This window comes from Meleagris gallopavo, chromosome 3 (assembly GCF_905368555.1).
Source record: "Meleagris gallopavo chromosome 3, MGAL_WU_HG_1.1, whole genome shotgun sequence".
Lineage (NCBI taxonomy): Eukaryota > Metazoa > Chordata > Aves > Galliformes > Phasianidae > Meleagris > Meleagris gallopavo.
The window spans coordinates 73,276,002-73,290,943 of NC_139406.1; the positions used below are offsets into that span (position 1 = coordinate 73,276,002).

The window sequence follows — 14,942 nt, forward strand, 5'->3', positions numbered from 1 at the left end:
TGGTTCTACTTGTGACCTAAGGCAAGGTTTGAACTCTAGGTTCCATTGAGCAAGAGCAAGTGAGCTGGCCCTCTGTACTCTTCAGCCACGTGGGTTTAGTGCCTTTACGTTGCTACCGAGACAAGTGTTGTTGCCTAAATGTGGGCTCAAAACACTAAGTCATTTTAATATCCTGAAATGAAAGGGTCACAATAACAACATGAAAGAAAGTAGTTGGGGTGGCACTTACAAACTGAAAACAAAAGTGTATGTATGTGTATGTATACATATTTATTATTGCAGTATCTAAGTGGCCTTGTGTGTTTTTCTCTCATTTCTGCCTATATTTATGTGTAACTGTATTACGAAGTCTACAGAATGTGCTCCCACTTCCCGTTAAAAACTGCGAATCAAAACAAAAATGCTATAAGAACATCTAAGGTAGATAATTAAAGTATAATTAAGTTTAAATGCCTTGGTAAAGGAATATAAAAATATTTAAATTCAACAGGCTAGTACATTTGCAGTTTTCTTTTATTAGGTGTGAAATCTAAGAATCCCCTGCCAACTCTTGAGGGCTCAATCCAGAATGTTGAATTGAAGTACTGCAGCACATCATTGGTCAAATGTGCCTCTGGGACCGTGGGATCAATAAAAATTTGTGCCAAAGCCCCAGGTATGTGCAGCTGGACCATGTAAAACTTTATTGCCTGTGTAGGAGAATTGGCCTTGCTTTTTACAAGGAGAGTTACTGAAACAAGAATTTACTCATTGTTCCTATGAATCAGAAAAGATTTTTTTGTATTCTGTTTTTGTTTTGTTGTTATTGTGTGCCAGGATGATCCAGTCTGGCCCTAGTTTAGTCAATTTTGACACTGAAAAAGGACACGATACTTAGTTTTTGTCTTCTGAGATAAAAATTAATCTAAAAGCACTAAAGAAACTGGAATAAACTACATTTTAGTATTACACAGCATATTTGCATTTTGCTCTATTTGTAGTATTATATTTTATTTTGTTTATTTTTTCATGTCTCATTTTCCATCAGTGGTGCAAGTGTTTCACTTCTCACTTGAGAAGGACTTGAGGACTTGGTGATAAATAATTTTAAATTTTGTTTAACATGCTTTTTTTGAAGAGATTACAGTAACATTCTGGTTATCTACCGTCTTTTTATTGCTACATGGTAGCTAGTGTTAAGAACACTAAAACTAAGTGTTTTTAACTCTAAATTGAATTCAGGGTGATATTTTAAGAAATTATTTTATAAATTCAAAATGGAAATTACAATTATAAAGAGACTCAGTTACTTCGTTTGAAATCTTCCTAGAGGTCAAGACATTTACAAGATGGCATTAAGGAAGTGGCTTAATAGTTTATAAGTACTTGCTTTTTCTATTTCCTATTTTAATTCTGTACTTGCAGTGTTAATAGGTGGACTAGTGAATGTTTGTAAGTTGAAAAATGATCTTGTTACAATAGGAGGTCTAAGAAGTCTAATCTTTATCTTAGGTGATGGTGGAAAAGAGAAGCTGATTCCTTTAATTCAAGGGCCTTCTGACACCAGAGACTTACACAGCAGTAAATGGCTCAATGAGAGCAGAAAGCCAGAATCTCTCTTAGCTCCAGATTTGGTAGCCTTTACAATTCAAATTCCACAGTGTATGGACTACTGCCATAATTCTGGTAAGTGCAAAACTCTTGTTAAGCTGGTATCGCGTTACATTTTCCTATCCAATGTAATTTTCAAAAGAGGGGCTTGATATAAAATGTGCCAAATGCCAAGGTATCTTTTTCACATGCCGCACGTGTAATAGCTGCAGCTCACTGTGAGACACAAAAACTCAAAGCAGTACTTTGATATATGTCCTCTTCAGTAAGAAATGCTTCATTGACTTTGGTTGCCCTATAAATAAATTATACTGGGCCTTTTGTAAACATTTTTATTTTTTGCCAGGGTTCTTGCTGAAAATGTTACTTTTGTTCTTTCTTTCCTCTAATAACTTGAGCTTCTCATGCAGAAGTTGACATATTACGTTTGAAGCGGTTCACATAAATTTGCAGGATAGTTTGTAATTCAATTAATACATTTTCTAAATTAATTCTTAATAATTGAAAAGATGATTTTTAAGATGCGTGATTGTACATTTGTCTTTGAGTATGCATTTTTCTTTCTTGAGGAGTATACATTTGTCTTTCTTGAGTTGATGTTGTGATCGATTTAAATGAGAAACAAGTTAATGTTTTTCAGGGATTTGCTCAGGTAAATTTAAAGATGTTGACTTTTTGGGCACTAATGCTCTAATCTAACATTCATATGATTTCTCTGAGCTTTAAACATAACACTGGTCTGTTTCAAGCATCACTAAATCTGACTTAAATACAGCTTGAGAAATACACATATTTAGGTTTTGCTGTTAGTTGTTGCATTTTACAAGTGACATTAAACGGTTGCTCCATGTTAAGAATGGTGTAAGGGGATAAAAAGGAAAAAAGAAAAATGTAGATTAAAGAAAGCAAAAATATCAAATGGCCACAGTACTGCCAAATATAGGAAGTGCTTGAAATTGTTTTATCTATTTTTCATTTTTAATGAAAAGTGATTTTTTAATGGTTGTTGGATATCATTAATCTGTTAAGCAGTGGCAAATTTATTATTGTCTTTGCAAATGTGTATACAAGCAAAATCTGTTTTTCTTCTGTGCAAAGCAAATTATTTGTAAGCAGTAGCCACTTCATCAGTTTTTAGGTTATTATCTCAGCAATGGTACTTGTACGTTTCTTGGAGAGTATCATACTGAAATGTTTGATGCTGTTTTTATAACAATTAACTTAAGCTCCTGCCACTAAAACATTGCCTCATACCAGTTCATGATTCAGATTGCTCAGATCCCTTTTTAAAAGAAAGAAGTGACGTAAATCTGTTGGACCTGCTGTCTCACTGAAGTAACTTTGAATGTTCATAATGCTAACAATATTTATTACTATTATTGATTAATGCTTTTTCTGCCTTTATTGAAGTTTAATTTTCTGATTTGTCTCAGAATATTCTTTAACCCTTAAGGGAGCTGTGCATACATAGAATATTTATTAAAAAAAAAAAAAAAGGAAAAACCCCAAAACCAAAACTATGTTACAGAGTAATTACAGTTGTTACTGGTCACAGCAGTCATGTATAGTTTAGCCCATAAGTGAAATGGATAATCCAGTTAGATAGCAATCTGTATTTGGTAGGTTGTGACAGATGATGCCTTAGAGAATTAAGAGATGAACAAATGAAGCATGGTTCAGAGTGTATGCAGGGACTTGGAGGTTGATTAACAGTATTGCAAAAAACTGATTCATAACATACAAATATCCTTGATACCTGTCATACCTTGTAGATGAGCGGAGGTGCATTTAAAATGTTATGATTTGGAAATTTCCTGGGCCACCCGCCCCATTCCTCTGGAAAGCAGTGTTGATTTTATGTGGTCTGTGGTGGTTTGTTGATCTGTGCACCCTGTCCTACAGCTCTAGGTCTGCCTGTGCAGAGTAGTGTACTACAAATGAGAGTAGGTGTGGATTTTCTCTTGTTAGTTTTGTTTTGTACACAAAGTGAGGGAGCAGCATTTAAGCTATCTCAAGTTCTATCCAAACGATGACGGAATTAAAGTCTTCACATTCAAATACTTGCTGAAGGAAGTGAGGCAGTGTAGTACAGGAGATACGATTAGCCTTTTCATCACGAATGTGGAAACTACATGAAGTGATTTGAAAGCATAAAAATGCTTTTGCTGTCAGTTGCAGTCACTTCTGGGAATTAAAGCTCTACTGGATAATTTGACAGCAAATTCAGCTTATGCCACGGGGGAATAAAAGTGCTATTTAAAGCTTCATTATTGGAGATGATTTGGCAGTACTGAAGTTGTGCTATTGGAGTCATTTCTCCTAATAATATTAGATGTGATGGTCTGCAATAGGAATTAATACTGCAAGAAAGAGTAAGGAATAGTGCAACCTGCTTGTTGAAAGAATCAATCTGTCCATGACGGATGAGAAAAAAATATCTAGTGTTGTTCTGTACTGTCAGATTGCTAGAGATAAGACTGGAGCAAGCGTTGTAAAAATAGCCATGTAGCTGATGCTGTTTGAGATATAGATGTGGTTTCCGAAAGAGTTAAGGGGAACTGCAGTTCCAGTTTGGTGGGAGTGATTTTGGTGGTTAAAACCCAGAGAAATTGCTTCTCTGGATGAGAGTTTCTGGTACTCCAACAAACAATGGGACTACATCCTAAAAGAGTTTGTGGAAGAATCTTGGAATACAACACAATGGCTTGAGTGGTCGCTTTTTAAAATTTTGCCTATATAAACATGAAGGAGGTGTAGCTTATGAATTCCTTATGCATCTGTGAGGTCGAATGGAAAACAACTGGGTCCAAAATGAAAACAGTTATTTGGGTATGAAGTGCCAGGGAGGAGTTTGTGCCAATGGCATGCATTTCTTGAATAATTCGGGTGAGTTCAGCTGGAGAACAGGTAGGAGCCCTTTTCTCCCCTTATTGTGTCAGCTGCTGCATTTTGCCACTAAAATCCTGTGATCCATGGTGACCCAGGCTACTGTGCAGCTCCCTTTTGTTGCTCAACTGCAGGTGGCCCTGCAAAGGTTGAGTGTGTATTTACAATTGGAGTGATAAAGCATTTTGCACAAGTATTTTATTTCTTATTTGCTACTGAGAGGAAGAGAAAAAGATTGTTTCTAGCAGTGACATGCTGCATTGATCACATGCATTGAGTATTTTTATGAAACATTATTCCAGAAAGGGCAACGTTGAAGTGCACTATGTGGAATATCTGCAAACAAACTAAGAATAGCATGTAACAACTTCATGTGCTGGTGATAATTTAGGAATGGTGTTTTATTGTTTGCTATCATTAGCACAATGCTAGAAGTACTTAGGGATTTTGTTTAATCCTTAATTATATGTCTGCATGGTGCTTTTAATTTTGGGTACTTTGTTGTATAAAAATTTCCTCAAGAATCTCTGTGCATAGTTGTAAAAATCAGGGGATGTACTGCCCTATCTTTATCTAAACTGCAGCATGTGCAATACAGAAGAGAGAGGCTGGGGGACGTCTTAATGGCTTCTCTGAACTAACCCTGGATTTATTAACCCTCGGAGCAAGCAGCAGACCTTGTTTGTTTCACCTGGCCTTTGAGAGAAATAGGGAGATTTCAAAATGAATGTGGGTGTTAGTATTTAATTATGGGCAGCTGTTGAATAGATGAGGTGAGCTGATTAAGCTCTGTTTGGTTTGCCATATTGAATAAATGGGAGTGCGTGCATAGCCGGTGTATGGAGAATTCTATTACATATAAATCAAGAGGAAGTAAAAATTAAAAACTAAAAGAATCAAATATGCCTTGAGATCCACTCAAATTCTCAGCAATGCAGCAGTAAAATTATCAAGTAAATGAAAATGCCTGTATGAATGTCATGCTCATATATGGTAAATTGGTAGACCCTGTTGATCAAAATAAGAGTGCAAAGAGTAGTGTAGTTTGTATGAAAGCTGCACAAAGAGTGAAGAGTAAATACTGAACCTTGGAGAAGTTGGTAAGTGCTCATTTAAGTGATATATTAAGTTTCCAAGCATTTTTGGATTTTTTTCTCTACTGTGAATTTTTCTTAGTTTAGAGAAGATCTTTCCCCTCCAAACAAAGGAAAAATGGATTTATGAAGGGAAAATACGATTAAATGTTTAAAGATATCATAAATACAAACATAAATAATAATAAAAAAAGTTGTAAATGTTGCACTGGGAATATCATATGTTTTTCCCCCTCAAAAACCTGCTGATATCTGTTTGAGTGTATCTGAAAGGAGGGAACAGATTTTATATGCATTTCTTTTTCTGCATAAAATACTCTGTATGCCCCCTGACTTCCCATTTCTCAGACTTCAAAACAAAACTGACAGTGGCATTTTTCTGTTTATTAATTTTGACTTCTTAGATGGGGACAACACAAAGTCTGGATTTTAAAGCTAGAACTATTCGAATTTTAAAGTTTTCAGTTCTACTTTAAAGGAATGCCTGAACTTGTAAATAAAGCAAACTTATAAAAGAGAATTCCTAAAGTAATTTGAAGTATTTTGGAACAATTTGACACAATGAATGAGTACAAATGCTGAATATATTGCAGTAATTAAAGACAATTCACATTTGTGGTTTGGGCATAAATGTGTAAAAATTATACCCATCTATCTTATTACATTTCCTTTTCTCTCCCTGAGGATTTCACTATGTACTTTATCTGTAATTGTTGCCAGTTTTCTATCAAGTTCCCACTGGGCTTCTGGTGCAAAAAATCTTATCCTCTCGATGACAGAGCTTGCCTGAATGATTTCATGCTCTTAGCATTTTTGTTCACGGGAATTAGGGGCAGAATGTAACTGCAGCTGAACATAGCATCTATTTTTGTAATTTTGAAGTTTAGACTCTGTTATTGGAACTAAATGAAGAGATGCAGGTGTTCTCCAGTTCAAATCCTTTGGGATTTTTTGATGGTAGATGCTTGAAAAGAAAATGCATGTGTTTCCAGAGTCAAACAGCAGCTGTGGACAAGGATTTATGTTTTTCTCAGAACTTTGGGATTTCAAAATGTTACATTTAATCACATGCACAGAAAGGAGAGCAAATGTTAAAGATGTTACATATAAAACTAGGGGACTGATGTTTTTACCATACCAAGTAGTTGTGGGAATAGAGGAACAAAGTGATCTTTAATCTTAATATGAGCAATTTCAAAAGGATTATGATAGTTGCCAGGACTCTGCTCTTTCGAGAACAGCGCTCTTGCAGCAAACAACATTTATATCCTCTTAATTACTTGAAAAATCTGGCTTGCTCTCCTACTTTGCATTGGAAAAATGCTAATAGTCTATGATACTGAAAGCACTATTTGTGTCTTACTTGTGTTGGAATAAGATGAATTTAAATTTAGATAAGTGTACATTTTGAGAAGAACTTGGTTGTTAATGTCATGGAGTTTTCCAAATTGAATTAAGAATAGTGGTTCAACTGCCTGAAGTGAGCTAAATTTGGAGTGTTTCTGAGTTGCAAAACTTGTGGGCAGAAAAATTTTGTGACAGTGCAATTTCTTCCTCTAGATTTTGAGATTAGTTGATCATAGAAAACAAAACATCAGATGGTTTGTTGATGAAGAGCAAGATTTTCTGCGTTCTTTTCAATTAGGAAGGGTGGATTTTGTTTTGGAGATTAATACCATTTAAAGATGGTGTTAGAATTTTTTTAGAGGTGAGGTTAAAGAAGATGCTCATCTCAAACCAAGATGTAGTTCATGTTAAAGTTTTCTGATCAATGGTGATTGGTATTCATGAAAAAAGAAACTGTTTTATCCCATATGAATCAGTTTCTCCTTTCACAGCTGCTCCGCTGAAGGCACAACAACAATTACTTGTGATGTTAAAGTTTCTACTATGGAAGCTCATAGTTGTAACAGATCAAATATGTTAGTTTTATCACAAGTTCAAGTGGGGGCAGTTGGTGGGGGTACAGAGAGGTTCGGGATAGGAGGGTCATGTTGGGAACAGCAAGTCAATAGCAGTGTTAAATGTAAACTTGAGTTAAAACCTATTATCTGTTTAAGTAAAATTATCTTTTAGAATGCATGTGCTTTCATACATTTGTCACTTTGTTTATGCTTTGTCCTCATTCTTTACCTTTGAAACCGAGTATGTAGTGCACTACAGCGCAGGTTAAGTGTCATATATTTTCTAGACATAAATTCCCTCTGTAACTACTGTCTTATGAAAATCTAACGCTTACAACTTACTATGTCTAAGGGAAAAGTAAACTTGTCCTCAAGCACAGTCTCTCACTCTTCTGGCTCCAGTTAAAAATGTCACGTCCATGAGAGTAGGTAGCATTGTGGGGGGGGGGACGTACTATTCCATACTAACTAGATTAACGTCATTTCCAGTGGGTTGCATTGCTTTTTGCAACTGGTAGTAAATTTTGGTTATAGAAAGGTAATTGTGCACTGCAGAAGTAACGCAGCTCGTTTACCTTTCCTTCAAGGAATTCTGCAAATCCTCATGATATAAGTGCTGTTTTCATCTTTCTGCCTGAATTCTCTTTGTATGTCTGCCATAAATCCCTCAGCAATACAGACACACTAGAATTCTGAAATTGTGAGTGAATAGGATTCAGAAATCTGTAAAATGAGAATGGAAAAATGATCCTTTTTAAAAAACAAACAACCAACAACAAAACAAACTACACTCTGTCCTGTCCGTTGCTGGGAAGCAAATCTGCCTAATTCAGTTCCTTGAAAATGTCTATTTTATTTCATATTTTATGAGTGACTGACTTCAAGTGTGCTATTTTGCTACACTGACAGTCAACAAAGTAAAATCTCGAGCCGAAGAGATGTTTTTGTCCTATTTTCTTAATAGCAGCAGCCAGGTATTTTTGCAATATGGCAAAAAATTAAAATATTTAAAAATAAATGTGAACAATAAAGGTGTGGACTCAATTCCAAACAGCAGGAGTTTGAGACATTATGTGAGGAAATCTGTTGAGCAAGGGATTCTTTTCCGTACTTATATCTTTTTCTTTAGGAATGCATTGCTTGACTTTTTGTTTTGTCTCTGCCTGTAGATAGTGTAGGTCATCTTGGAGCTCCTGGGATAGGAGTTCATGCTTCAGTACTGGCAACTGTTGATTTGAGTGCAGTGTGAGGTCTGCACACTTAAAGTGCATAAGGGAAATCTTTCTACCTACTCTTTAAACAGAAAATAACCTAGAAAGTACTGTGAAACTAAGACAAAAACTGAGTGTTAAGCTTTTTTAACCTTGTAAATCATTACATTTCTAAAAGTTAGGAATGGCAGATGCGGGGCTATTCCTGCAGCCCTTATTTGTTTCTATGTATATGTGTTTCATAGGATTTCTTTTCACAGTCTTGACTATTTACATAGGGCGTCAAAGTGTTTCATAGACCACCACAGTCATATCTAATGCTTCATTGATGGAAAAAAACACCTAAGAATGGGGGTTCAAATGATAAATTCTATTTCCAGAACAGTAAAGGATAATGTTCCTGAGCTTCATATGTTTATGAAAATGCATTCACATTTTCTACTTGTGGCATCTGGAAAAGCATTATTCAGCAAAGCGACCAGACACTTACTGATGGTGCAGAGATTTTTGGAAATGTGACAGGCATATGCTCTCAGCAATTGCTGACACATAGCTTTGGACACTGAAATCTGTTTTTAATTGAGAAAATATATGTTGGCCAACATATCGGGATAGCTCCTACTCATTCTGAAAAAATGCCATGGGATCTTTAACTTCCATTTGGATGTTTCCCAGACATGGGCATAAGGGACTGTAACTGTTTACTTTCAAACGGTGTTTAAACCGTTTCCAGCTTTTATAATTGAATTATATTGCTCTCACTACCACTTTTGTGATGTAAATGGTTCATATAACATGGCAATTTTTTGTAATGAAATGTAAATAGATATAACTAAAAGGCAGTAGATGAAGTATAAATGCATTTTGACCAGGTCAACTCTTGTTTTTCAGATTTTATTAACAGTTGATTAAATACCATATTACTGAAAAGAAACTTAGCACATTTAAGAAAACAGTATTAAGTATTCCCATTATGCATTTACACTGCAGAAATTGTGATGATTCTTTAGGTACAGTTAAACTCTGATTATGATTTCTGTGTGACTGATTTTTTTTTTTCTGCCATCGTTTTTCAGCTCTGTAGTAGATGAGGCAAACAAACAAAACTAAAAAACTCAAAGCTACAGATCACTCACTCAAGACATTCAGATATTCCAGTTATAATACACACAAATAATGCAGTCTCACTTGCATGATTTGGGATACAGTCTGAAGTATTCAGCCATGTATTCTTCTTCCACACACTGTTGTCCTGCAAAAATTCATTTCCATGATGCTACAAATACGCATTTACAGTTGCAGTGTAGTCGCACTTGTAACAATCTCCACAACTGGAGGTGACCACTGTCACTTCTGCTGAAATGCACCACCCACCACTTCACTGTGCTCACATCCACTGTTTTGTCACCACACATGCTCAATAGATGTTGTAAATGGGTGCATTTTTCCACACGGAGGAATTCTGTTCGACACCTTTGCTTCATACACACTACCACATCAGACGCCATTTTGTCAGCCTGCCCGTCTGCTGCCATCTGTCACACAGCAATGACATGTAAGGAAATGTTGGTGGGAAGTTTCTTGCTCTGCTGTCACACCACTAACGTTCACCTCTGATGTCATGAGCTGACATAACAAAACAGGAGGCATTTCTTTCAGACCAGCCCTCATAAAAAGAAGCTGTTCACATCCCTAGGAACTGCCGAACCAGCATTAAATTGTTTTTAAATTAAACTGAGTAACTCCAGTGATGAGCCCTTACTAAGACATCTTCCTATAGTTTACCAAATTGCAATTGATTTTGAATAGATTAGCTTAAAGGTATTCAACTTCAGAAATGCTAAATAAGCTTAATTTCCTTCAAGTGCTACGAGGCTTCTGAAAATCACCATCTATTTTTATCAAAAACCTACAAACCATATAGAAATGAATGCTGCAGAAGCCATTAGTTACTTCTAACCTTTAGACCATTTAATCACTTCTGAGCTGTGTGAACTGATTTCATTTTCCCATCACCTCTGGAGGCACTGAAATCAAACTAATATGCGTGAGATATGTATATGTTCTTGTAGTCTAATGCGACAGAAATACTTAAAATTGGTGTAAGGGAAGATTGCGCATTGTGCAACTTTTCAGCTCCGTTTAAGACCTCAATTTACTCTCTGAGAGCATTTAACTATGGATCTCTATGTAACAGATTTCTAAGTACAGCAACTGTAGCGCAAATGCTGTTTATCTAGCTACTAAATTTAGAAGTACATCTAATAAAAAAAAAAACTTCCCTCTGGGATATCTTGACATTTTTTTGTTTTACACAGGGTACTAAGTCCTTTGAGAAATCTAGTGATAGCATTATTTTGGATTATAATTCAATTAGAAGGCAAATGTTTAAATTAGTTATTCTCTGATTCACATTTTTCAGTAGAGGAAAAGACATAGTGAAAAGGAGAACAATTTGTTTTCCTGCAACCATGTCCGAATGAGAAAATCCTAGGTGTTGCCCTAATCTTGCAGCTGGTTTGGTTATGGCAAAAACATTTGCTGGAGAAAAGTAATTTGCTGAGTTTTGTGTTCCTATTCACTCTTGCGCTACTAATTGTTGGTATCGAGCTCCACTTAACAGCACAGCAAATTAATGCAAAGCCTGCTTTTCCTAAGTGTTTTCCTAATTGCTGATGTGTTTTCAATACGTGGCAGATAGATCTCAAAAAAGAAAAGGTGATTTTTCCCCTAGAGACTTAGAAAATTGCTTCTTATTGTTATAACAGAATAGGAAATCATTTTGGGGTTGTACTGTCTTAACTGAATGAGATTATTGCATGGTTATGCACCACAAAGCATTGCCAGAGAAATGGGTGCCCTATCAATGGGAATGGAAAGGTCGGGAAGTCCTGAACAAATGTGTCAGCTCTTTGTCAGTGCAGTAAGCGTCTGCCTACATCTGTCAGTTCTTCCACTTTCAGCCCCTGTACATCATCTGTCATTGTACAGCTTCTGGGGCCATTTGCCTGGGATGGATGCCAAGCTGGAGAAGTAGCTGGGACTGTGCTGCTTTATGTCCAGGAGCGCTGGAATAGCAGCCTGCTACATGTGGGAGGGTGGGCAGGAAGGCACCAATCGGTGTGAGCTGCAGCTTTTTGAATGTCAGCTCACACCGATTGAATGTCAATGAGAACTGTTGCACTGGAGGGGAAAAAGTGATGGTGTTCCAGTAATGTAACTCAAACCCTAAATGAAAATAAGGAATAGTCCTGAATGTTCATGTTAGGTTAATAATCTGAATGCATCAGAGGCTGACTGCCTCTTGCCATCTCCTGGTGCCTCACCAGTACCTATAATTGTTTCTTTCTTTCTTTCTTTCTTTCTTTTTATTGGGATGAAGCTACTTAAATGGTAAAGAAATGTAGCTTCAATACAGTGAAAAGTGTGAATATGTAAAATTGGCTTTCATAGAAGAGTTTTTGTTGTGTTTTTTTCTTTTTTTTTCTTTTTTTTTTTTCGAAGTGGGAAAATAATAAAGATTCAGTAAATAAGAACACTTTCACTGGAAGAATGGAGAAGGTATGAAGTCTGATGGAACATTCAAGTGTCTGGCTTAGCATTAGTGGAGTGCAAGTGTTGAATCATCACCTCTGGATAATACTTTTCTGTTCTGTGTTTGCCCATGTTGTAGAGGGTAATTCTGTTCAGCCATAATTATCTTTTAAATAAACTAGACCTTTTGTCCTCATTGGCATTTGCAATAATTATATATGCAGTATTTTTGATATTTAATTATAGAATCACAGAATATTTTGGGTTGTAAGAGATCTTAAAGATCATCCAGTTCCAAACCCTTGATAGCAGCCAGACTGCCACGGTTGTCTATTCAATGGAAATTAATTCATGAAAGGAGGCTTTCATGAATGAGTTCTCCCTTTTATTTTGAGCTTTATAATTTTGTTCCCATTGTGTTAAGAAGAAAGGAAATCCACTACTGAGGAAACCTTCTTTCAAGGTTGTGAACTAAAAATTCATAGAAGAAAATGTAAGATGTTTAATGTGTCGTTATAGTTTTCAAAATGTATTTTAGCCCAAGTACTGTTCAGTCATTAAAATTATAGCGAAGAAGTTTTAGTACATATTTAATAATAGACTCATTAATAAAGAATAAGATTAAAATTAATCTATTGGATTAAAGTAGTGTTTTGAAACCAACTTTTGGAAAACTTGGCAGACAAGAAATGCTCTTCATTATAACTGAACTTAGTAAAAACAGATCTGTGTAGTTGAAAATGCATGTATCAGTCTTGTAAGTAGTTGCATGTATAAATTAATTAAATAAGACTTTAGTGCAGAGTGCAATTTCTTGATTACATTTTTTAATTTAAAAATCAGGAAACTGGGCATATTTGTATTTCAGAATTTAGAGAACAATTGTGGTAATAACACTGTAATTTTCATAATACTTACTGTGTTCAGTTTTGTGGTTGTTTTTTTTTTTTTTTTACTCTTAACATAGCACAGAATGAGCTTGTGAAAGGGATGACTTAACACAACTGTTGATGTACTTTGAGTGAAACATCTTTATCAAGTTAATACAAGAAGCAGTCATGCCCTACTTGAATTACTCATTTATAATGGCTGAGCAGCAGCCTGGATGTGGACTTTGAAATCCTGGGAAAATAAGATGCATGCATGCATTCAAATGTCTGAAGTCTTTGCTGTGGAGCAGCTGTAAAATGTTGAAGTGAGATGTTGGCTACTAGCTGTTGTCTCTGCTTTTAGTCCGAAAGGAGATTCCATTATTTAATTGTTAGTCAAAATCAGTATTTTATTCACTGTATTCTCAGTTGGAGTCTTTCTATTTTATTGAGCTGCTTGAACGTTTAGAAGCTAGGATTCAGAATATTTTTCTTTTTGCACATACTTCAGGCACAAAATTTTTCAACTCAGTGTTATAATCTTATTTGTTCTGTTATGATGCTTGGTGAAGACTTTGCTCTAGCTTCTGTTACGCTTGTGATGAGGGATAGGTTTGTAAAATATCAAAATAAAGCAAGTATATCAGTAACAATTTCAAAAAATGCTACCTTCATGCTCACTAAGGACATCAGAGTGTCATAGCTGATAAAATATGTGCATTAAAAGTCAGTCTGTCTCCTTGCACTGTTGGGATGTTGCAGCTTGCACAATCTTTTGCAGATGACTACACTGAATTTCCATTGCCGGGTTCCTTGTCTTCACAGCTTGATACCATGTTTTCTTTGAAAAGACAGACATGTAGGAAATTAACTGTTCAACTTTAATTTTTCTTCAAATGCTTGAACAGTACTAAAGAGTATGCATCCCATTACACTTGAATGAGAGATTTTTGATCAGAAGTACCAGATGTTGTGTCTCAAATATCCTCATACTTCCCAAGTAAACTGTTCAGAGGCAATCAGGAATTTCTTTCACTGCAGGAATTGTAGGAGTTGCTGTGGCATGGGATGAGTGAGAGCAGGAATGCCCACTTCTGCTTGTTGTGTGCTTGTAAGGCCAGTGTAAACCTTTTTTGTGTGGTACTTTGGAGACTGACAGTTATGTCCATGTTGTATCTATCCCAGGATACTTGTTAAGATAATACCGACCACTTACCACAGCCAGTAAGTTTGTAGAAATGCTTATTTAAGGACCATTCAGAAATTGTCAAATCATCTTTGTATCTTTGTTTTCTTTTTCAGTCTTTTTTCCTGGAACAGGGTGTCTCTAACAGGAAAACTTGTATTTTTTCACTGGAAAATTCTCTCTCAAAATCATGGTGGAATGAGTGGGTGCTTGTTATGTGATGGCAGCAGATTAGGCCCCAGATTTGAAGATTGTGCCTTCCTGTTAATGCAAAAACCGCAAGGCAAGAACAATCCACCTGAAAGGTAGAAATATGGTGGTTAAAATCTTCATAAGAATTAGATCAAGGCATGAAAGTTAAAGGTACTGGAGGTATCTGAGGAAGGCAGCGTTGCCATTGTGCATAGTAAAATATTTTGTATTGCTCTTCTCCACTGAGGGGGAGTATTTGCAGAATGGATGTACTGAGTCTTATAACCTTGCCTGCAGCTTGGCTCTACTTTTAGCTGCAACAGTTGGTCACCTCTGCTCTAATTGCAGCAGCTCAGCTAGCTCTGACATGATTTCTGTGTATTGAGGTGTGAGTAGACTTGAGCAAGTGACTCCAGAACATTTTAAGAGCAGACAAATTACAAATTAAGGCACATTTGTATAAAAATAGCATGAGG

General features: G+C 36.0%; 1 protein-coding gene across 6 annotated transcripts in view; it reads left to right on the forward strand.

The window, feature by feature from the left end:
* The window catches only part of VPS13B (vacuolar protein sorting 13 homolog B), a 411,892-nt gene that overhangs the window by 130,978 nt on the left and 265,972 nt on the right, over positions 1-14,942 (forward strand). For 5 of the 6 annotated variants that reach the window (XM_010709173.4, XM_010709170.4, XM_019614165.3 and 2 more), the window contains exons 18-19: positions 521-655; positions 1,492-1,665. The exons of the other annotated variant lie outside the window; for it this stretch is intronic. In XM_010709173.4, coding sequence (XP_010707475.2) covers positions 521-655; positions 1,492-1,665 — 309 coding nt within the window. The remainder of the gene's footprint in view (positions 1-520; positions 656-1,491; positions 1,666-14,942) is intronic. 6 annotated transcript variants of the gene reach the window in all.